The sequence below is a fragment of the Erigeron canadensis genome, chromosome 4, assembly GCF_010389155.1.
Source record: "Erigeron canadensis isolate Cc75 chromosome 4, C_canadensis_v1, whole genome shotgun sequence".
NCBI classification, from domain to species: Eukaryota; Viridiplantae; Streptophyta; class Magnoliopsida; order Asterales; family Asteraceae; genus Erigeron; species Erigeron canadensis.
In genome coordinates, this window is record NC_057764.1 from 36,411,105 (window position 1) to 36,436,294 (window position 25,190).

General features: G+C 31.6%; 3 protein-coding genes across 3 annotated transcripts; 1 reads left to right on the forward strand and 2 right to left on the reverse strand.

Annotated features, from left to right (window-relative positions):
* The first annotated feature begins 12,280 nt into the window (after positions 1-12,280).
* Positions 12,281-14,983, forward strand: LOC122596659 (60S ribosomal protein L7-2). Its single transcript, XM_043769277.1, has 7 exons — positions 12,281-12,382; positions 12,942-13,127; positions 13,241-13,338; positions 13,457-13,514; positions 14,242-14,321; positions 14,401-14,503; positions 14,583-14,983. Exons 2-7 carry the CDS (start codon positions 12,951-12,953, stop codon positions 14,796-14,798), a joined length of 732 nt encoding a protein of 243 aa, XP_043625212.1. The 5' UTR covers positions 12,281-12,382; positions 12,942-12,950; the 3' UTR covers positions 14,799-14,983.
* Positions 14,984-15,096: 113 nt separating this feature from the next.
* LOC122597507 (clathrin coat assembly protein AP180) lies at positions 15,097-16,997 on the reverse strand. The gene has a single exon (XM_043770096.1). It carries the CDS (start codon positions 16,987-16,989, stop codon positions 15,097-15,099), a length of 1,893 nt encoding a protein of 630 aa, XP_043626031.1. The 5' UTR covers positions 16,990-16,997.
* A 3,472-nt stretch (positions 16,998-20,469) lies between these two features.
* On the reverse strand, positions 20,470-22,350 carry LOC122595926 (glucan endo-1,3-beta-glucosidase 12). The gene is made up of 3 exons (XM_043768405.1): positions 22,257-22,350; positions 20,822-22,132; positions 20,470-20,712 (listed from the first exon to the last, which is right to left on the reverse strand). The coding sequence occupies exons 1-3, from the start codon at positions 22,321-22,323 to the stop codon at positions 20,678-20,680; spliced, it is 1,413 nt and encodes a 470-aa protein (XP_043624340.1). The 5' UTR covers positions 22,324-22,350; the 3' UTR covers positions 20,470-20,677.
* Positions 22,351-25,190: the final 2,840 nt, after the last annotated feature.

A 25,190-nucleotide genomic window follows, 5' to 3' on the forward strand; every position in this document is an offset into this window, starting at 1 on the left:
TTTGTATGATTTTCCTATATATATTGCACAAAACAAGTAACATGTGTGACCCAATCCACTCACCAAATATGATTCGGGTCGGGTATTAAAGTCACGGGATATTATAACAAGAGTAGGTGGAAGTGGAGATGACATTAATTACTATTTATTTATGAAAAAATATATGTAGGGGCCTGCCTATATACTCGTATGTTACAAGAAGATTTTGATAAGTCGTTTTCATGATGGTTGGTTATAACGAAAAACAATGCTGAATCTAAGTTCGTGATCTTTTGTTGGATTTTATTATCCATATGTGTGAAGATTACCAAATTACCAAATGGAAACAAATCAAGGTGATTTTTCATAAAAGCATGCATGGACCCCTTGTGACTTCATGAGAAACTTGTATATGTGTTTTTTTTAAGAAGAAAATACGTGGAGTAAGGAACGGCGTGATTAAAGGGAAGAAAACTGGACTTGAATTAAAATAGGTATTGCATCATTAGGCTATATTCAATGGGGCGTGCTTAAGTGCATTTGGATATCCTTTGTCGTTGAAGTTTGTCTAAAACTAAAGATTTTTTGAAGGATGTCATTACCTAAGGGCATGCCTTACTTGTCCTTACCTAATATATTATTGTTTTTAGTGAGAGGTAAAAGGGTATGTAAGGATATGTGACGATCGATGTTTGTATGGTTGGAGATAAAATTATAGGATTTTAAGGATTTATAAGGATGTATAAGAATTTCTAAGGATATGATGTGGCAGCTCAAGGACGCCTAAATACGTCCTTAGCATTAAAGATAGCCTTATATCAAGTTATACTTTTGTTTGTCAAAGAGTCAAGCACATACATAAGCATCAATGATCAAAGCATGAACATACAAATCAATTTTACTGATGTACAAATAAAAGCTCAAGACATACCCAACCGGTAAAGAAATCTATTATATTGGCTTATAAATCAATTGCTATTATTTATAATTAAAATATTATTTTTATGTAAAAAAATAGCAAGTGATTTATATTTATTGTATGAATTTATGAATATTGTAATTTCATTTTTATGGTGTTTTGAAAAACGTGAATTACTCATGAATATCAAGAGGTTTAACATACGTTGTGTTAACCAGTTATGTGTCAGATAGCCTCTCAGAGGTATATTTCCAATGTAAAATTCTCGATGAAAAACTTTTATTACCTAGAGATATGTATGGAAAAATTCACTTAATACAATAAGTAAAAGTTAAATACATGTGACCATTCAAAATATACTTTAGGGCAAGGCTCAAACTTGATAATTTTTTGTGAAGAAACATACCTTCTTGTTACTACACCATTTGGTGATAGTTGTGTATCAAATATATCTCACAAGATTAGGCAAAAATAAAAATGTAAATGATTTATTGATTATGTCTTTTTGTTTTTAACGGTTAAAAATTTTACAAAGAACTTGATAGTTCTACATGTAATCTTATTGTTTTTGACTTGATTTACCTTTAGTGGATAAAGACAACTTGGTTCATCTGAGTGGAGTGAAAAAAACCAACTGGGTTGGATTAGTGGTTGGAACTCTTGCTTTTGGTAATAAAGATCATAGGTTCGATTCTCATGTCCATCAAAGCTAGAGGTCCTTTTCTACATTTGGTAGAACCTGGAACTCTGGAAGCAGTTTCTCTACCTTCGGTAGGGGTAAGACTGTCTACATATCAACCTCCCCATACACTGTCGAATACGGTATTGAGACCCAAAACCCATAAAATACAGCATTGAAAGTTACTTACTTTTTCTGGTTCATTTGAGTGGAGTTGGAAATTGGAATCATGAAAAGACTCGGCAAAATGATAGGAAATAGAGAAACCCCAATAAATATGTTTAATCGAACATGACTTCGTTGACCATTATTCACGATTAAAGGTACTTCGTTTTTTATTAGTTTAACTAATTTTCATACTCGTACGGATTATATAATATTTGATGATACAGAGAATATATGGTTGTTAGATATCTAAGTTTTGATACAGTACTTTCACATATTATATGAAACCCATATGAATTGGATAATATATTTGTTTAATTAAATATTTAAAACTTAACATATATCTTATCTTTTAATATAGTTGTATTCCATATATGATGTTAACATTATTAATTTTTTTTATAAATCATGGAAACTTAATATATAATTAGATATATATTTATATTATATCTAAAGATTATTATTTGATTACAATTACGTAATTAGGTAATTATGAATTAGAAATCTTTTTTAGTTACAACAAGTGACACATGTCGTGCAAGAAATGTGTCTAAGTTTCAATAAAAAAAATTTTTATATTAAATCTAAAGAAGAATAGTATTTTATTACAATTAGGTAATTATGAATTAGAAATCTATTTTTAATTACATCAAAAGTGACACATGTCGTGTAAGGAATGCGTCAAGTATCAATCAAAAAAATACATAATTCTGTTTCAGTATATTGGTAGATGACTTGAGTGTAGTTTCATTATCATTATTCAAAAAATCAATCACATAACTAACATCTTTTTTAACTATCAATAAATGGATTAATAGTTAAATGATTTTGAAACTCTAATATCTTAAATTCAAATACTGGTGTAAACAAATGTTTTTTGGAATTAAAATAAGATTATTTTTTTTTAAAGTGAATTTCGATTCAGACGTGATTTCAAACAAAGATTTTCTGGACCTCTAACCCCTACTCATAGAAAATAAGAATTTACTCGGAAATGATTTTTTTTTTGGAATATAGAGTTCCGTATATAAAAAATTAATGACACTGAATCTAAATTTACTGGTCAAAAAGACGGAAAAGAAAACCCACCTATCCTGTTCGAGTTTTCATATTGTTCATTTTATAATTGAATTATAGTTTTGGAAAGGTTGTTGTCAACAAATAAGTTGATATTCTTAGTTTTAAAATTATTTGTTGTTAAAAACTTTAAAGTTCATATATTTTCTCTTTTAAGCCAATGTTTTAAAAATCGGTATTTTAGTCATACCGGTGTGTATAATTTTCGGTATTATCGGTATTACAAAAAATACCAGCTGGTACGACTATTTTTATTAGTTTTTATTTTTGTATAAAAATTCTGCAAAACTTGTTACAGTATAACAAAAATAGTCAAAATACACTTATAATCTATTAAAAAATAATACAAAATAATACCAAATAGGTATTTCATAATAAAATATAAGTTTTAAAGTTTACAAATAACCAAAAATAGCATATAAGTATCATAAAAATAATTCTAAAAAAGTTTCAAATTTTCTTTTTTGAAAATATCAGAAATACCGTGACGGTAATACTGGAAAATACCAGGAACACCAGAAATATCGGTTGGTATTTACCGGTATTTAAAACATTATTTTAAGTTTCGTGTCGCAATTCGACAGCAGGCATATGGAGCATACGTTATCGTTAGAAAAAAAAAGACAACATATGTTAGACCTGTCGCAACACAAAATTTCAAGCGAAACCCACTTTTCAAAAAAAATACAAAAAAATAAAAAAATAACAAAAACTAAACATTAGGTATGAAACAAACAATATCGTTCAAACGTTAGGTACCATTTAAGTAATTAAGAAACGCGATATTACGTTTTTAACCCTCACGTGCAAGTCACATGGGGGGTTTATCAAACGGCGTTAGTTTCAATATGGTCCGAGTGGAGTTTTGGAAACGTTAGGTATGATCTACGTAGTTACGAAATAAAATGTATCAACTAGCGATATCACGCAAACGTTATGTATCATTTAAGTAATTAACTATAACAATAAAGGCAGGGTTGTGTAAAAGTTAAAATAATGTATGGTAAAGCTCTAAAATTCGTGAAGATTTCACATCTTTAAAAAATAATAAAGGTAAGGTTTTTATCATCAAAGGCAAAAATGGGTCCTGGGAGATAGTCATGTTTCCTGTGATATCCCTTCAAAGCAACTGCAAACTGCATCTACTAGCTGTAAAGCTTCACAACCCCCCTCATTACTTCTGCCCTCCCTCCCTCTCTGGTCTGGCCCCTTGCTATTTCCTTCATCATCTCTCTGATGCTTCCCGCCAAACACTTTGCAAAATACCAACCAACATTACATGAACCTTTTGTCTTCAATATACAAAAATGAATTTTCACCTAACAACAATATTTCAGCTTGTACATTTGTACTACTTATGCGATTAAAGTTTGTGTATATATATTTAACAAAAATTATGGCATCATGTTGAAAAAGTTATAAAAAGGGGATACGTGATTTTATCCTTTGTCATGTGATTGTCAACCTTATTTATCTCATCTCACTCATATTCATATACTCACGTTTCATTGTAATTTAATTTATTCAAATACACTCTAATTGTAAGAACTAATTTGCTTCTTATTTATGGTATACATAATCTCAAAAATTATCTTCAGTACACTCTCTATATTAATTACTTACATCACTAGTCACCTCCACAACCACTAATAGTCGTCACCATCACCACCCTCCGCCATCAATATTGTCGTTGCATTGTGGGAGTACCACTTTAGTGTATTTTAATCATTTCTTTGTTTGGTTTTTGTATTTTCAAACAAGTAATGACTTAAGTCTAAGGACATCTCTATTGGTAGGTTGAAGGAAAACTCTTTTTTGAAAGAAAAATTATTTATAAAGGTCGATGTTGAGTGAATAGTTTATTTGATGAATAAGTTGATAATTCTATATATTTTGATTAAAAGTTTTTTCCTTATTTACTGATAAAAAAAACTTTATTAAATTTTCACTAGTGGAGATAACTTTTTAATACGGAGTAGGTTGAAAATAATGAATTGATTATGTGTAAAAATAAAAAGTTTTCAAAAACATTTTATCATTGTAGATGTGCTCTAATACATGGGTACATTTTTGTCATAAAGGACAATTACATTTTTAAACAATTATACATATACAATTGGAGCAATTATACATATACAATAACATGTTTGTATCTATTGTATATAACAAACTAGTCATAATACTCGTACGATGTATGGTAGTTATATGGATTGTATCATAAAGAAATATGAATATGCCTCATACATGATTCGTGAGTACAAAATAAAGTGTGGTTAAAATAAACCGATGATCGAAACTAAGTTATAATAAACAGTGTTGATAAATATAATATATGTTTAGTTAAAGTTTTGGATTTTCATAAAAAATTTACAATCACATCAAAATCGGAACTTGTAAGTATAGTGGATGACGACAAATAGTTTTGTAATTTCAGATCATAAACTTCAATTTTTGAAGTATTTATGCTAATAACTTATTATAAGTAATATAATTGATAGGAGATGAAAAATTAAGAAAGAAAAAGAGACAATTTTATTAATGAGAAAAACGATCAATCAAATATGGTTATAATGTGTTTTGTATCTATATGTCAAGAGTTAGAGTTTAATTTAAGTCTAATAAGAAAATTGAATCTATATACTATTAAAAAAACTAACTTAATATAAATAAATTAATTAAAAGGACACGTATCATCAAAGATTACGCCATGTGTCATTTCAAGATTATCTCAATCATGTTTTAGTTTAATAATAATAAATATATTAAATTATTAAATTTATTGTCAAAAAATAAGATTGGTGATGGAAATCTATATTTATGGTAATAATGAATAAATATAATTTTTAATATAAGAGTCATAAATATATTAGGAATCTATATATATATATATATATATATATCAATTAAATAATTAAAAGTTTTAGTTGTATATGGAATCTAAAATCTATATATATATATATATGGAGTAAGACACGTGGAGTAATGAATCTATATATATATATATATATATATATATCAATTAAATAATTAAAAGTTTTAGTTGTATATGAAATCTAAAATCTAAAAAAATATATAAATAAATATTTAAACTGACACGTGTCGCTTAAGAAATACTCCACGTGTCGATCAAAAGATGTCTTACTCCTGTTTTAGTTTATTGATAGATATTTATATTTATACTAGGATTTTTTTACCCGCACGATGTGCGGTTGCTTTAAAAAGGTGCTCAATAAAGTGAGATTTGAGTTAAACTTGCTTAAAAAAACATTTAATGAAACACTTAATATGTGAACAAATGAGTTAATGGAATAGATCAATAATGATCGTAAAAAAAACATACGGACGAACAATCTATTTAGTTTCACTTAATTAAATTAGCAATAACGTATTCATTGAACTAACTCTTCGTCTACCATCATAATATTTTTCTCATCATCACAATGAAAAATTGTATTGTTAAAAAACAAAAGAAAAAAAAAATTATATTAACCATTATCATAAAATTCAAAAAAAGATAAAAGAATTAAACCAAAGATTGTACATGATTTCCATGGTGATATGAACGAAAGAATTAACATAACTCTTTCAAAAAATTATGATATTATACAAAGCTCTTAACTCATATAAGATGAATATAATTTAGTGGTGATAAAAAAAACTTATAAACTTTAAATATTGCCACTAATGATTAATGCAATGAGAGTTCCAACTAACTAACGGCCTGAACAAACTTTTATATAATCACAATAAAAAAAACCAAAAGGAACTTCATATAAATGTTGAATAAAAAAGATAATGAAATATCATTAGGTATAGACGTGATTTTTTAAACTAAAGAGAAGTTATCATTTTATCTAATGAGAAGATCTTAGATTCTTACAATATATATTTATTTATTTTAACATATATAGGTTCATTTGTTTTCTAAATATATAGTTTATTTAAAGAAAAATATGGAGTTGACACATAGGATAAAATCTTATGTGACAATTTTTCAAATTAGTTTTAGATTGCAAGAGGGCTTTAAAATGCTTGGTTAACTATTGTTTTATAAGAGTTATAAATATATAAATCTAAATCTATAATTTATCAAAGTACGGATATGATTTAGTTTTTAGATTAACGTGGGAGATTTGTATCTATATTTTACTGATATTTACCTCTGCTTTCTACATTATGTTTAAACTCATTTTAGGTCCATAATTAAAACTTATAATTTTATCAACATCTTTCTTTAAAAAATACCCAAAGTTCCATAATGGAGGATGCGTTAGTTTGCTATAACGTAATAACGCTGGAATCACATTTAACAATATTATAACAAATTAACAATCCTATCTAAATTTCATTAATCTATACTATTTTATAATAATTATCATTTTCTCTCTCATAAAAGTGTTAGATGCAAAATTACCACTTTATCCTTGATTAATTAGTTTACATCATCAATCTCTTTGAAAATATCTCCACTATACCTTTAGATCAATTACATTAAATCAATTACTTACACCCACCACCAACAATAGTTCGTCACCACCACGACCGCCGTCACCACCACCAATCGTCGTTACGAACAAATCGCTGCCGCATTGTGCGGGTACAATGCTAGTATTAAGAAAGGAACAAAAGTATATGTATATCAAGTGATAGGTAGAGTGGTAGAGCTGAAGGAATAAGATTCTCCACCTTATACAACAATTATTGAGCTCAAAAGTGTTTTGTTTGTATCCTATGTTCTTTAAAGACATGTCGATTTATCCTATATATAAAAATCGAATGTAAGCATCACCTTTTTCAAATGCACATAATCTCGCCATTTGGGCTTTAATTAAATTCGGTGTTGAGTTCATAACCCGATTTAAAACCTGTCGTGATTGTATAAACCATGTCCATGTGAACTTCACTATGAAGTCATGAACCGAAAAACGTATAGTGACTAGAAAGTGAGAAAGCACACTTTATTTCGTGACAATTGATAGAAAGTTGATTTTAGTAGAGATAAAGAAATGCCTTTTCTTTATTCGTATGAAAAAAGATAAAGAAAAAAGAATTGAAGGAAGTCAAAACTCAAAACCCTTAAAAAGAGGAACTTCTTACAAAGTAAACTGTTTTATTTAAACGTATTCGCTTTTAAAATTGCTTTGGCTTTCTTGACATTTCAATATATATGGCTTGTTCAAGTGTTCAACTACATAAATACAAACATTTGGACTATTTGAAGGTCAAAGTAACACCACTTGGAGAATTTTCATATAATAATTTTGTTACTATATGGTCTTTAATTTTATTCATCTATGAGTTATGTTTTTTTAGGTGATTTTATTAAGTCTCTTAATCATTAGTTTTTTTTTATAATTAAGCGCCTACAAATACAATGAGTATATCTTCTTTATCAGGGACGGTACCACATGGGGGGCAAATGCTCCCTCAAAATTTAGATTTTGTCATGTATTTTCAAAATTTTCATTGATTTAAAAAAAATTCTTATAGATTTTTAACATTTTGACCCTTTTTATATTTATATTTCACGGATTTTTTAATTTTGTCTCATCTGAAATTTTTTCCTGATATCACCTGTGTTATTTATTATAAGGCGTAACCCGTTTGGGGAGGACTTGTAGTTGCCCTCGTTGATAGAATGTGATAATTTCGGGTATGAATCTTTTCAAGTTAACATGCTTTGGGTTAGTTATTTTCAACCATAAAAAATGTTTGTAACAAGATAATCTCACAAAATCTCAACTCTACACAACTTCAAAGGCTAATCATTTGAAATTATTTCAATCCTATATATTGATAAGTTCCAATAAAACTTCGAAAATCATTTGTATTTTGAATCTATATATGACTAATAGTTAGAAATTAATACCAACAAACCGAAAGCAAATTATGACTAATAATTAGGAAAATATGTAGGTTTTGGATCTGAGTGGAGTAGTTTCATCTTAAAGGAAATTTAATGTGAAAAAAAAATCAAATATCTATGTAGATTAGTACAGGCTAAACAATTAAGCCGATCTAATAAACATAAATGAACATGCTGATGCTTCAAAACAAAATGATCTTTCGTGTGATCATAATCATTTAGTATAGCCTATATATATTTTTATATAAATCATAATATTTTCGAAAAGACATTACATACTATATCTATATGTGATATGACAGCTCCAGTGGCGGCCCCAATCCGAACCAAGAAAAAAGTGCCCCAATTCTTAAAATATTAACTATGTAAGCAATTTTTTTTTTTATATATTGAGACGTTATAACAATAACAAAATGATATAGTATTAGAAAAACAGATAACCAAGATGGTTTTAGAAATACATTTAGATGTTTAATTATTAATTAGGTTTAAGACCCGTGTTAACACACGGGTTTCCTTGAATATGCTGATTTTGATAACCTAATTAAGCTTTATTAGCTAACTGTAAAAAAAGATACTCTGTATTGGACATAACTTTGTATGTACATATATATAGATATATTTAGTGCCTACAATACTATTTACAAGTTAGGCATTAAATTGTTATTAGAATCAAATATATTTATATCTATATAATACATTATAGTTTTACATATATAATATCCATATATAATTTTAACATATTTGTGCCCCAGTCGGAGGTCTTGCTTGCCCCACCTCCGGGCCTCCCCTAGATAGCTCCATATATATGTCAATGAGACTATGACCTATAAGGTTAAAGGTTGGACATGTACATGTTACTAAATTACATGTGAATAGACAAGATATAGATTAGTGTCTTCGAGTCGCATTCATCAAATAACTGCTTCGGGAACACGATTGATGTTTCTGAAAGCATCGTTGGACCTAAAACATTACTCCATATTTTTGGCATGTACTCCATATTTTTGGCATGTACTCCATATGTTATTGGCATATGATTTTAAAAAAGATAAAAATAAAAAATAAAAAGCTATTAAAGTCAAATCATTATTCTTATTGCTATTTGGAGCCTCTGGAAATCGAGGAATGATGCGGTGCATAATATGGTATTTTCTACAGCTCATATGATCTTTGAAGAAATTAGATTCATGGCGTTTTTATGGATTCTGAATAGAGCTAAAAAAGTGGAGTTAGATTGGGATAGTTGGTGTAGTAAGCCATGTATTTCTTGATTGTTTTTACGTTTATTCTCTTGTTTATTTATGTACCTATCTTTATGCTAGCTTCTTGCTAGTTTGAGTTATTAATAATACTTCACTTTATCAAGAGTAATGTTTTTAACTGCAATGCCTTCTTATGTAGTTTTGCTACTTTATCAAGGAGTTTGTGTTGGTGTTAAATTCTTATTTAACTAACCAAAGTTTATGAGTCCGTTTGTCTAAAAGTCACAAAATCATTATCTAAGGTCATGTTAATATTTTCTGGGATCTTTTTACAGATTTCGGGCTTATATTCTGATAGCTAGATACAACTTTTTTAAGTGGTTAAGGTAAGTAAAGCTAGCTTGGAAATGATCATGGATACTCCAGTTAAACCGTATATATATTTGATTCAAAAAGAGTCATCTTCTCCGCGTAACTTGAATATGAAAATATCGTACGTTTACACCATTTTTTTTTTTTTGGTTATGTGACAATATTTGATGTTCACGTACATAAGCTATCAGTTATAATTATGATGATATAACATTATAATAATGCCAGTTCTAGCAATTTAAGGTTGCTCGTAAAAGGTACATAAAATGACAGAAAACATAGCAAATAACTAACTACCATAAACAATGCCTAAATGGATGAGGGTGGTGTTAAAAAGAACATAGCAAACTGACGTCTTACGATGGGCGAGTGGAAGCTTCTTGATGTGGGCTTTGCTTGCTTTGACACTTGAGACATTATATGTAGAATTTTTTGCCAAAAATACACCCACATTGGCTAAGGATTTGGAGTGATATATTAAATTGGAGAGTGATTTTTGAAGATACCTTTTAGGATAATCGAATGTAAACTCCATGATCTCATGTACAATTTGTTATCCATTAATCTCCTGATTATCTCAACAACTTAATAATATTCTGATTATCTCAAGTTTTGCCTTTAGTCATATATCACATTACATATTTTTATACGATCATAGATTGTGAATAGAGAGGATATTACTCCCCTAGCTAGCTTATTAAAATTCCAACATGTTCATTACATAAATCAGGTTAATTTATAGTGTATTACGAGACGTATCCTATTATTATGATACAAAAGAAGTTAAAACATTGGCTTAAAGCCATAAACATACGATCATGACATATCCACATATAAACCTCTATTCAATTCTATCGTGTATATCCGTGTTGAGAGGTTTTGGTCAGTGTTCATGGTTTTGGTTGGTAGCAGCGGATGTTAGTGGGAAGGATAGGTTTGTATAACGGTGGTTAGGGTGTTGGGCAGTAGTATGATGTTGGCGGCGTTGTGGCCTTTGTATCAGGAGTTGTATTTTGATATAAACACACATTTACGTTGGATAATGAAAGATAATCCGCTTATGTAGTTATGTTCAACATTTACAAGAAAATGTAGATACATATAACAAAGATTGATATAAAAGCCCATTGGATCACACCTTCACACACCATAACCAAACCCACAAATACGCGTGCACTATATATAGTTTGTCCACAAGTATTACGATGTCCCATTTGGTTCATAAAATTTGATATAATCGGATAAAATTAGAATTAGATTTTATTACTTTTAGTGTGTTTGTTTAAAGATAAAAGAATTTTATTCCGTTGAAATGAAAACATTCTTTAACTTGATGAAATCTTCATCCCTTGGAATTTGGAAGGACTTTCATTCCGTTTGTCATTGAATGTTCAATATATATATATATAGTGAAAAGTTATTTTGAGAATTTTTTTTTTTCCGAAAACCTTTGAGAACTTTTCAAATCAAACCCAACTGATGATTATTCTTTACATGAAAATTGTTTTTTGAATAACTTATGTGTAATTTTGAAGTTTATAATTGTGTGGAGGCATGGATTATCATCCGTTATACAATTATGTAGAGATTTGGATTTTTGATCACATGTGCACAAATATTGTTATGATTACATGTGATCGACTTGCATACAAGTGCACGAATATTGGATTCTTGCATCGAATATTGTTTTGAAGTTTTTTCTGAACGAACTTAATGAAAACTAGAAAATGTTTTAAAATATGAATTTTATAAGAATATTTTTCTTGAAAATAAAATAAAATTTCATAAACTATAACTGTAGTTTGAAAAACTCATTTAGTAGCTTTTTTTCTTCCCAATAAAATTTCCATTTTATTATTTTAAGATGGAAATGAGGAAATCTCCCGAAGTCCCCATTCTCTTTGTGTTGGACCAATTACTCAAAGCCCATATATTCTTAGAATACTTGAAATGAAAGCCCATCCATAAGTAAGCGTTACGTTGAAACCTAAGCCCAAAATTCTAACCCACACAGATTAAATCACACGCCCCCCCTACAAAACCCTAATTCATCATCTTACGCCTTCATCCTCTATAGACAGAAGACACATCCTTTCGTCTCCGTTGCCGCTCTCAAACATGTAAGAAGCTATCATTAACTATGCGTATACTCCTAATGTGTATATATATATATCTCTTGCATAATATAATCTGTTCTTGATGCATACTTGATGATCATTTTTGTACCTGTTTCTGCTCTTAGTTACCTCTGATCTGTAATAATAGGTACATTATTTTTTTTTATTTAGTTTATCAGAAAATGAAGTTTGCGAAATTATTCTGGATTTTAGCTAAAGTTACATGCTTTACACATTTTTGCATCTCTGTATGTATGTATATTGGTATTTGTGTATATATATATGTAGGTATATTTCATGAGTAATAAATAATACATGTAATTTGTATATTGAATAATGTATATGTAATACGTGTGTAAGTTTGTTTGCTTAAGGTTATATTTATGTGTATATGTATAGTTTATTTGTAATGATTATACATGTATATAAGTACTCTCTATATCCCAAAGTAATCTTTCAAACTTAATTAGTAAGGTGGACAATAAAATTTTTATGTTATGTATGGTTAATGAGGAATATACATAATTGTACTTTGAGTAATGGATTCAACATTTGGATGTAGTTAGAAGAAATGGCTGAAAAGGGAGGAGTAGTTGTTCCAGAGTCAGTTTTGAAGAAGCAAAAGAGAACCGAGGAATGGGCAATTGCCAAAAAGCAAGAGTCCGAAGAGTTAAAGAAAAAGAATGCTGCTAACAGGAAGTTGATCTTTAACAGGGCTAAGCAGTACAGCAAGGAGTATGAAGCCCAGGTATATAGATGTATTCTTGTTGCTTATTGTGTTATTTTTGTATTGTTTCCAAGTTTGATTTGATGTATGTGTGCTAAGTTATTTGACTTTAATTTGTGTTCGTTTTATTGCAGGAGAAAGAGTTGATTCAGCTTAAGCGTGAAGCTAGGTTGAAAGGTGGGTTTTATGTGAACCCAGAAGCCAAGATGTTGTTTATCATCCGTATTCGCGGGTATGTTTGTTTGATAGATGTTAAGTTCCTTTACATTTAAGTGGAATGTTAATGTTTCCCTGCTATAGAAGTGGTTTAATTAGTTCTTTTACCGTTTATTAACTTTTTACTTTTCTAGTATTAATGCCATGGATCCAAAGTCTAAGAAGATCTTGCAGCTTTTGCGTCTCAGACAGGTGATTTGCTGTACACATATTTATATGTCTTTGTTGTTTAATTTGGTTTTATAAAATGTTTGAAGTAAGCTGCATTCTTCCTTTAAAGTGTTAAGTTTGAATTTTATTAAAACAGTTGAAAGAAACTTTTTCTTGTCTGTGAAGGGGCATGTATATAATTAAAACTTGGATTGTTTGACATATGTTATAGCATTATATTAAAATTGCAGTCACGGATTAGTGTGCTGATAACAAGCACTTTGATTTTTTGGACTTCCAATGTGTGTGCTTTGGACACATTGGTTAAAAGGCAGATTTAATTTAGAAATTCCTATGCTGGGCCTCATAGGAATTTGCTGGCACCAGAATGGAGTCAGTTATTTATAAAAGTGACCAGGTGAACACACTATGTGGAATCATCATGTGTGTTGTCTGATAATCTTATATAGAATTTAAGACTTAAGATCTATTGTGGAATGATTTGGGAGTTAAGTAAACCCATATTTGATTATTACCTAATTATAATAATGGATTAGAGTTTTGTTGCTTACTGAAACTAGTATATGTCCAGTTAGCTATTAAGTAATATCTTTTAAACAAGATCCTGTCACTACAATCATCCTTAATGTCAAAGCTTCTCACGTATTATAGTTAAAGCTGCTGCACTCTCATTAGCTGTCTGATTTCTTTATTTTATTCACCCTTTTTTATAATACATGTGTGCTTTAACTCCTATTTTGCTGAACAGATTTTCAATGGTGTGTTCTTGAAAGTCAATAAAGCCACATTGAACATGCTACACAGGGTTGAGCCATATGTTACCTATGGGTATGCGCTTTACTAGTTAATGGTTTTTGAGGCTTTATGCCATCTTTTAAAATATTTCTAAGCTTATTTATGCTTTCAGGTACCCCAACTTGAAGAGTGTGAAAGAGTTGATTTACAAGAGAGGGTACGGAAAACTTAACAAGCAAAGAATCCCATTAACCGACAACTCAATTGTTGAACAGGTTTGTGTTGTTTTTGTAATTTGTGTTACATACTTTTGTAATCCTGAAAAGAAATCATTATGGAATTACTTTGTAACAGGGTCTTGGAAAGTTTGGAATCATTTGTGTTGAAGATCTTATTCACGAGATCTTGACTGCTGGTCCTCACTTTAAAGAAGCAAACAACTTTCTCTGGCCATTCAAGCTGAAAGCACCTTTGGGTGGTTTGAAAAAGAAGAGGAACCATTATGTTGAAGGTGGAGATGCTGGAAACCGTGAAGATTTCATCAACGAGCTAATCAGGAGGATGAATTAGAATGATGTGGGAAACAAGGTCTCGTGTTTTGAACTTTAGGATTACTAGATTGTTTACTTGTCCTTTGATCTTTGAGAGCCGGATACTTTACTTTTTAAGCCAAGAGAATGAAACATCATTCAGGATGTCTTTGTTATTTAGTATTTTGACTTGCTATAGCATTTATGTGATGCTGGTTTGTTTTATTTCTCATATTGCATGCTTGCTTTCTTATTGCAAAGTTAGATATATGATAGCATGAAGATGCAAAAAGATTAATTTATAAACCAAAAGAGTAAATCAAGTAATCGTGGCATGTCTAGCAATCATCTTGTTTAGCACCAATAGGCAATAGCTGCTGCTGTAGCAAGTATTGTTGATTAATCAACCTGTAATACTCATCTCTGCTTATTGTTACTTGTGCTGGGCAGTCCTCTATAGAAGCCCCTGGTGTAAAAGGATCGTTCTGTACTTTTCTGAATGGATTGTTTGTATCAATTGCCTGATTTTGTGACCAGTATGATATAATGCATGAATTATTGACTGGAATGTCATATAGATCATATAGAAATGGGTTATCATGGTTAATAGGTGTAAGTTGAGGTTGTGGGTGTCTATGCAATTTGTAGTCGCTAGACGTCTCGAAGGTGTTCATCAAAATAGTTGTTTGATTAGGTGATTGTTGGTTGGTGGGTGTCTGTGCCATCGCAAGCTCCCAACCATAATTTGAACCAGTTTCTCTACGCTTGGAGAAGTTCTTAAAACCATTTTGTGCTTGAGGATTCTCTAAATCACAAAAACTATGGGTTAGAGTATTTGATGAAGGTGTCTCACTCTTGGCTGGAACGAACTCCCAGTTGTTGCTCGAGGCTGGCTGCGATTGGGAATTTGATGAAGATGACTCAGACAAATCGGTCGCCAAAACTGATTGCAATAAATCTTGGTTCTTTTCGTTTTCTTGGTTTTCTTTGTTCTCATCTTTAGCTGGCCATTCATCGAAAGAAACAAGGTTGTCCGCAGGGTTTGTCACATGCGAGGAACCAGTTGAACAGTTCATATCAGAACGGTCCGAACATGCCTTTAAGCCAATCGAGATTGAAGGGCTTTTTGCCTCCTCTGTAGCGATCAATATTTTCTCAGATGACTCATATTCTGAACCAGATTCAGAAGTTTTATCAGAAGTCCTCTCTGTAGACGAGCTAAACCCCGAGAAAACGGATTCTTCTCCATAACTTTGATGGCTTGAGAACAAATTAACCCCTTGGAGAACCAATGCTTTATCCTGTGTTTGGGAAGTTGTTTGATCCTTCAAAAGTTCCTGTAGCGTCTCAATCAGCTCCTTCGACAATAGCTGGACAGTCGGATACTCCAAACTTTCCCCAACACCAAGCGATATAGACTCGGTATAAAACTCGTGAAGCTCTTCAAACTGCTTTTTGGCATCTACACAGATTTCGAGTATCCTAACACGTGATTGGTATGGCAAGGGCAAGACATTATCAAGCAAAAGAGCCAACCCATCCGAAATATCTCTATACAAATTGAAACTCTCTTTAACAACCGCATAACATGATATCTTGACCAACTGGTTATCTTTCGCAATACCAGTTGGTCTTGTAGCGATTGCTCGTTGTCGCAATCGTTGCCAGTAAGCAATTTTATCAAGCAACATTGCAGGTTTCATATCGTTACTTTTCTTTCTAAAGTGATTACATCCATCTTTATTGTTGTGTGTATATCTTCTTTGAAGTTTCCCGGTCAGAAAACATTCCAGACGTTCTTCTAAATACAAACCAAACGTCCGAATGAACCCGGTATAGTCCCATGGGTTTGCTTTTGAATAATTGTTAAAATCTAAAAGATTTAGCCGCCTACCACCACTTTTTGATGCATGAAGAATTTCTCTAGGAAAATAAGGATCACCATCTTGAAATATACGTAACACAAGCATTAATGATTTTAGAGCAACAATCCAATTATGGGTACGAGTGATTCTTTTGCATATGGCTCGTGCACACGAAGATGCATAGTTTTTGTCAGACGATATCAGGTCAAGAATTTCATATACATAACGTTCATCGATGGGTAATTCGTCGTGTAAGGTGGCTTTGAGGACTGCAATTTGGATATTAGATGAGCTATTGACTATGGCTAGACTTATGCTTGTTTGATCCTTGATTGCTCCTATGGCTTGTTGTAATCTGTTTGGCATTGTTGTTTTATGATAATTTACCCTCTTTTAATCTCCTGTGTTTTCTGCAAAGTCGTTTTCCTTTCTTGAAAGATTTACGACTTTGCTTGCTACCCTTTTGATAAAGTCTGCAGAATTTTCAGTATTCAATTCGTTAATGATTTGGGCAGCAATGAAGGTTTTGCAGGAGATTTGGAGAGGGGAAATGAAGATGCGAAAGAGGGTGGGTGTCTGCATAAATGTCATTGAGTTTATTGGTTATTCCTTGATTATCTCATCACCATTGAGAAAATTTGGGATTGCTTATTGGATTCTATGCTAAATTAAGGCATCATCTAAATGTCTATATATCTGGTATATGTTGTGAACTAATGTCTCTTTGATAGCAAAGATATACAAGTAGTTGTGTTCGCTATTGAAAATACTGGCGAGTTAACCTGTCTTATATGTAGGTTGATGATCAGAAGGCTTTTTAAGTTTTAAGTCAAGTCCATGACGTTTGGTTTAAAGATATCTAGCATAATTAAGTCGGGTTAAGGCATCTATTATCGTTTAGCTCCTCCTGTATGAGATACGTTCATCATTTGCGTGTTTATGGACAGTAACCTGTACACGATGAACCTGAAATCACATAGACATCAGCGCTATATATCACTAGAGCTTCCTTGAGTATGGGCTCTTGCCTGTTTGGAGTAGGTTTTGACTTTTGACAATCAAGTGAGTAAAAGGTGAGACTTGAATGCCCATCCTTAATAGGGGCTAGCTGATCTGTTATAAGGGTTATCTACTAGCATTTTCGCCCAATTCACCCGAACCACTTATATCTTGGAAACAAATGGTTAATTCATGCAGTATATTCAAAAATGTTTGGCTACTAGAAGCACAATATTTCGTTAACAACGTACATACATACTACATGACATATATATATATATATACAATCAAAATTAATAAGATTTTGTTAATGAGAGCCATATGATCAAAGTAAGTGAGTGAAATGAAAGGGCAAAGTGGAGCATGTGGGATGTACTGTATAGGCAAACGAGAATCTTAAGTAAATAAAATTAATATACATCCATCTCATGTTCTTTTTGGTGTGATCATAGTATGCTGTCACATGCATATTTTTCAAATGAAAAGTAATCGGGGGCTAGTGCCTAGTGGCGTATCTGTCAAAATAGTTGGTATTCATTGGATGTTATACGGATCTCTTGCTTATTAATGCAAAGGAATTGCAAATCTAGCAAATGAAAAAATAATCCAATATTGGTCTGATCGATTCCTCAATCAGAACTTTAGATGAATAAATTTTGCTTATATGCTCCATGTCCTCTGGCATTAGATTAATGTGTAGTATGTATAACTGCACATGATCTTACTAACGCCATTTACCTTTAAAATTCTTGTTAATGACATACTTACTTATAAGTTATTATATAAATAAAGTTATCATCAAATAAAAACAATGTTAAGCATTAAAAAATATGTAAAAGTTAGGCCTCAATATAGTTTCTTACATGACATATCATGTAATTATGTAATTGACAGTAGACAATAAAAAATCTAAGGAATATGATTCAAAGATAATTTTTTATTTTAACCATTAAATTCAACCAAATGATCGAAATTTTTAATTTTATTAGTAGAGTTGTATAGTATAACTTTAGGAGATATCAATGTGAAACATTTATGAAAATTGACTTTGTATGAGTATGTCGTTATGGTTAGGAATAAAGTTCAACATTCCACATTGGCGCGACAAACAATTGTCAGAAATGGCGTTGAATTATGTGGTGGATTTGCAGAGCAGCAACATGGAGATGTTTTCTTTTTTCTTTTTTTAACTTATCTTCCCCAAATCAAAAACTATGTAACGATATATGTATTTTATACCTTACATCTGGATTAAATCTTGTTTCTTATAAAACGTTTCATTTTTGTTACCAAACAATGCCATAAATTTTATTTTGTCTTGAAGAATATCGCTTTGCCTTTTGGCTTTAATTGGATACAAATATGGTGCTTTTTTAATTTTCATCACTTTAATTTAGCCAAAGTTTATGGGGACAACGCAAAGGCAGCCCTTTATGATTATACCTTTGCTTCTCGGCCAAAACACTTTTGGAGATACCCAAATCCACAACTTACAATTGCATCATCTCAACCCATTTCAAGCTTATACATGGGACCAACTTTTTGGAATCCTATACTACAATTTATGTCATAAGGAAATAAAAAATGATTAATTAATCAAACTCATATATTTAAAAATCAACCTAAAACTAAATAATTTAATGTGTATTCTACTAATTCTCTTTTCCAATCTTGTCCCATGATTTTTCTACATGTCATCATCTTATTATTAAGCATATCTTTAAGCACACCAATTAGATTGATTTATTATTATCCTAAGGAAAATGATAGACTAGACTTGAAATTATGTATTCCGAGATATAGTTAGTAAAAAGATCAAAGAGACATTAGTAGGATCAAACCAGGCAACCTCAGAGCACTGTTCGCGACACATAAACACCCACTACTACACACAGGAAAAAAAGAAGTCTCATCAATCTCATAATTCTCGCGTACTGCTAGGTGATTTGGAAATGCCGAAACGACTGTGTTTTCTCAAATAAGAGGCCATCAACCCGGTTTGCAGCAAAGGAAATAAAGACTATAAGCTATCTCTGACTGACTAACAAATCTTCGAAGCACTAACGCACTGTGTAGATTGGAAAACCTGGGGTAGCTTTAATTTTTAGTTTTTATCTTCTTCACCCATAACACTATAAAGCTGATTGTATTTCTTTTTGTTTCCTTTATTTCTTGGTAACCATATTGTAAACTCCTAGCATCTCGCTAGTTTACTTTATGATAATAAAGTTGGGGAAGTGATATCCCACAACACAAATTAGCCATCCACAACATATGTATATATTCTACTAAACAGTGTACAACTGTGTAAAACAATGATTGTTGTGGATGGTTAAATTATGTTGTGGGATATCACTTCCCATAAAGTTGATTGAACGTTAAAAAAAAAGAGAGAATAGGATCAATAATATAAAGATGATAAAAAACAAATATGTAATCCATCATTTATACATTGCATGGATTAGACTCGATATAGCATAAAGCTTAACTAAGTTTCAGTGGAGTTTGAGCTACTCAAACACACATTGAGGTCGAGTTCGACTTCAAAGTACTCGATGCTTAAATACGGAGTGTTACCAACCTTGTGTCATTTTACAATTTTAGCATTTACGTATGTCTTTAATTTTTTATCCATACTTATCGTACCATACAATTGAAAAAAGTCAAGATGTAAAAGTGTAGTGTCATGCATAATTATCATATTAAACTGAATCAAGTCAATTAGTCAAGATTGACACTATGTCACCGATCTTGAGTCCTGTTACGTTTCTAGTCCATTATTGCGTAAATCTTAATTGATAAATCGAGTTGACCCAAGCTCTCGGTTAAATTAATCGAGCTCAAAAGTTCAATCAAACTTAAGATGACACTACGTCACCAAAAAACAATTAACCCACATATAAATAATAGCTGCATGCCTACACAATACATTAAAAATTTAAGTGCTAACCCCACATTACAACTAATCCAAAATTAACAAAACCTACAATGAATAATTAATATACTTAAGTTTCGTTTCTTTCGCCATCATTTTCCTTGCCCTGTAATTCCCTCTTCAGTACCTTGTAGGAAACTCACACTTTCCAAATCCTGCATTAACAAACACAAATCACATTATTATTGTTAATTCAGTCTAAATTAAATCTTAAGCAACTATGATTAAGCAAATAAATCAATTAAGAAATAACAAAATACATACTTGGTGGCTGAGTAACTACATAAGCCGCCCCATCAAAAACACACGCGCCAGCAGCGCGTCCCATCTTCTGATAGTAACTATTGAACGCATAAGAAGCATGAGCTCGTAACGTATTAGGATCATAACACGTGGATCCGGGCTGAATCGGACGGCAATCAGCACGTCCTTCACCACACGCATAATCCAAACCCATTTGCAATTTATCCTCCCCTACATCCTTTGCCACACACCAAGTTTCACCCAAACCCGACCCGTTTCCGACCGGGGTCGACATCCTCACATCACCACTACGTATCACCGGAGAACTCTCTTCTCCGAAATCTTTCAAATCATCCGTCGTAAACGGAATGTTGTACACCTTTTGCATATTTGGGTAAAACAAGCCGTAGTTTCTTTCTGAAACCGGCCCGGGTTTCTTGTTCTCGTTAAATAAGGCGAACAAGAAAACCGTGAGGTTTGCTTTCGGGCGGAGAGGTGTCCCTCCGCCCGTAAGAATACGTTTAATTAAATTGCCATTGTATGCAGCCGCATTTTCAATACTAGCTCCAATTTCATTATCATCCCCTTTAGACGGCCAACCCGTCTCCGTAACAACCAACGGAATATCGTCGTATTTCAAAGCCGACATGGCAGCGAACACCGCATCAATCTGAGCATCGAAGAGGCTGAAATAACGTAAACCGTTTCCAGAATCAACAACACCCGGATTTTGTCTAAATAAAGAGTAATCCAACGAAATAACATCCGAATTCGACTCGTATGCGAAAAACGGATACGCATTAACCATCAGATACGAATTAGTTTGTTTCAAAAACTCAAACATTGGTTTAAAAACCGGTTCGATTAACTCCGGTCGAAAAGATCCAGAAGACGAAGGATACGAGTTTTGTAAAGCGCTTAAAGCGACAGGGGACGAGAGTTTGATAAAAGAATCAAGTTTATATTTGACTAATCCTTGGTGAATGTTTTTCATAGCGGGTACTAGGAATGCTGTCGTGTTTTTAGGATCAACGAAAACTTCATTTCCAATGGCGATGGATTCGATTAATGTGTGTGGATAGTATGCGGCTACATTGCGACGAACCCATTCGTTAGCGAATGATTGTTTTCGAGATGCCGCGAATAAGAGCTCGTTTGGGAGGTTAACTGTTACTTTGATGTTGGTGTTGGATAACGAGCGGAGGACGGATGGATCGGTGTCGTAGACTTTGACTCTTTCGATTCCTTGAGATTTTAGAAGCTTTACGACTTTGAATGCTGATGGTAAGTCGCCTGCTGTACGGCCGTAGTTTACCCCAATTGAACCTCCATCTGTTTCGTTTCCAAATAAAAAATAATTAAAACAAATTAGTATTGTAAACTAAGAAAGAAAAAATGTCAAATGAAATGGAATAAAACAATGAATAGTGAAAGAATGAAGATTAGTAAAATGAACCTGCAAATGAGACAAGTACACATATGAGAAGTAGTAGTGAAATGGAAAATAAGATGTGTGTGGCCATAATTTACAGTGAGTGAAGTGTGAGATGAGAGATATGAAAAAAAGGGAATGGAGAGAAATGGCGCTTTTTATTAGGGGGGAATAAGAGTGGCAGTAGGTCCAAAAGAAACAGTAAATATGGCCGTTGATTGGAGAACATTCTATAGATGCCGTTGGATTGATGAGATTATTTTGAGAGGTGGGCCCTATCTTTCAGAAATTCGACCGTTCGTATTGGGTACCCAAAAAAAGCTTTATACGTAACGAATTAATGATATTTTTATTTGGAATAAGGCATTTTGAAAACGATTACTATTGCAAATTAGCTTCTTTGGTAAATCTTCTTGTTATATGAGTATTTTATACAAACTCGAACTTACAATATAATACAGTAACTGAGCTGGTGTTATTTTTTTGAACATTAACTTTTAATGACCAACCAAACGATTGTTGGTGGTGTTATTGATTTATGAATGAATGATCTAATCAAAGTACCACGTTGAAAGAAAAGGTTAATTGATCTGATGGCCGTCCGATTGCAAGTTTAATTTGTTGAAAGTTGAAATATAAGCATTGTTTGAAACATATATAGAGATTAGTTAGGCTGGGAGTAGTGAGGTGTCATATCACACATTGTTTATAATGTATATAAATATTGAAGTACAAAAAGTATCTAAAAGAAAAATAAAACAATGATTGAAATAAGACACATAGCAAGAACCCCCTTACCCTCCTAGATAGCCGTACTCTCATTTTTTTTTAAGGACTACCTAATGTGTGACATGAAGTTGCTCATGCTTAGGATAACTCTATTCCTTTTAAACTTAAGATAAATGTATTAGAAAAATTCTTATAGATGTTATGATAATCATTATTTTTTGAATATGCTACTCTCTTTACTTTATTTTGATCATTTGCATTATCGATATTAATTTTGTTGCAAAATCAATTTTCAAAAAAAAAAAACAAAAAACATTAAGCCTATGAGGAGTGAGGAGGCTTTAGGGCACCCCATATGGGGGCGACTTCCGCCATGTGACGGTGGCTCCCCCAAAGAGATGCTCATCCTTTTTTTTGGAATGAGACATCCCTTTGGATACCACCTCCTATTATTTTTATTTTTAATACAATTTTTATAGATAATGTTAATTAGTTTAAGGTTGCTTTGGTAGTATAGATGAAAGTATAAGGCTGTAAATAAAAATTATCATTAATATATACTTCAGGGTGTATCTTCTTCCTCATTTCCTGGTCGCCGCTCCAAATAATGGCCGGAAAAACAAAGTCCGGCAAAACGCACACACAAATACACACAGACAAACAAACACACACACACTTATATATATATATACATCTATATAAAACGGACTGAACAACTATTTTTTTTCTTGGAAACCACAAGGGCGCGGGCGGAAGTAATGAGTCAGGCTTCTTTTTTTTTGGTCTTTGCCTCCCATCAGAGCACTACACCAGGCGGAAGTGAGGCGGAAAAGGGCGGCATCGGGCTCAAGAGTGCCTCACTCCATACAGCCTATTTTTTAAAAAGAGTAAATGGGTGGGAACTATCTGGTCCATGTACTATATTGGTATCAAAAGCGCACACCAAATATAACTCATATCTGGCCAGTCATCATCCTTACACATGAATCATAAGATATAGTTTTTGCACTTGTTTTTTACAAGTTTTAAACCTGTGACCTCTATGCTTCATTTATGAGTCAACGTAATCACATGATAACGGTAACACTCGGGCTTCATCCGTTGGTATACATACATTATATTTTGTTATACCTATATAAAGTCCCAAGGTATGAAAACCCAAAAAGAGGCTGACCCAATTTAAATGAGATATGATAGCTTCTTTATGTTCTAACATTCTTGCCAATACATTATCTTCATTCTGTTCCGGATTGTAATCCCTAATTATACGTGTAATAGCTATATTTAGCACACTATTTCACGTCAAATGTCAATCTTAATTAAAAAAAATGACCTTTAATTGTCTAATAAAAAGTTTTCATATATTCATGAATTTATTTATTATTATTCAACGTGCTATTTAATCGGCTAACCTATTGTTTTTCAATTATTATTAATTAAACTATAAAGCTTCTACTAACAACAAATTTTCCTTAAAATTAATAATAATTTTTTACTGTCCAAACAATTAACAATCACTTTTTTTTTATAACTATAAACATCAAAATTAGTTTTTGTAACTAATAAGTTTTCATCATCTAACTAAACATCTTATAAAATTGATTATTATCTTATTTTCTTAAAAATTGACAAAAACGATTTTCCTTTAAGTTAATAAACATATAATTGTATGTGAATTACATATAACACATATACATTGTATTTGAATCCCCTACTCAAGAGTCAAGAGCATTTAACACATTAAAATGCGAGATGATATCATGCATTATTTGTCGCTAATGATAACTATATAAGTTTAGTTAACATTACTTTTATCATAAAATCCAGATAGCACGTTTTAATATTAAAAGTAGAATTATAATTTTTTTATACATGTTAATAATTTTGGGTTCAACACTTAAAACTTCGAAAGCAACATGAGATTGGGTCATAAGCTAAATCTCATAATAAACTGGTTGGGTTTGGGTTATATTTCCAACCACGCACATCTAGTAATTTAAGTTGTCATAATTGAAATACTCAATAGAAACGAAGATTCACACAAATCATTGACTCATTGAGTTTCGAATTTTTAAATAAAGGATAAGGCTGCGTATCTAATCAATATTTTGCAATTTTTTTCTTCTCTTCCGAACGTTTATGGTGGGGGAATGGATTTCGTATGTTTATGTATTATTGAATTGAATTATGATGTGACAAATCGTCTGTTTTTTGCATATTAACGTTAAC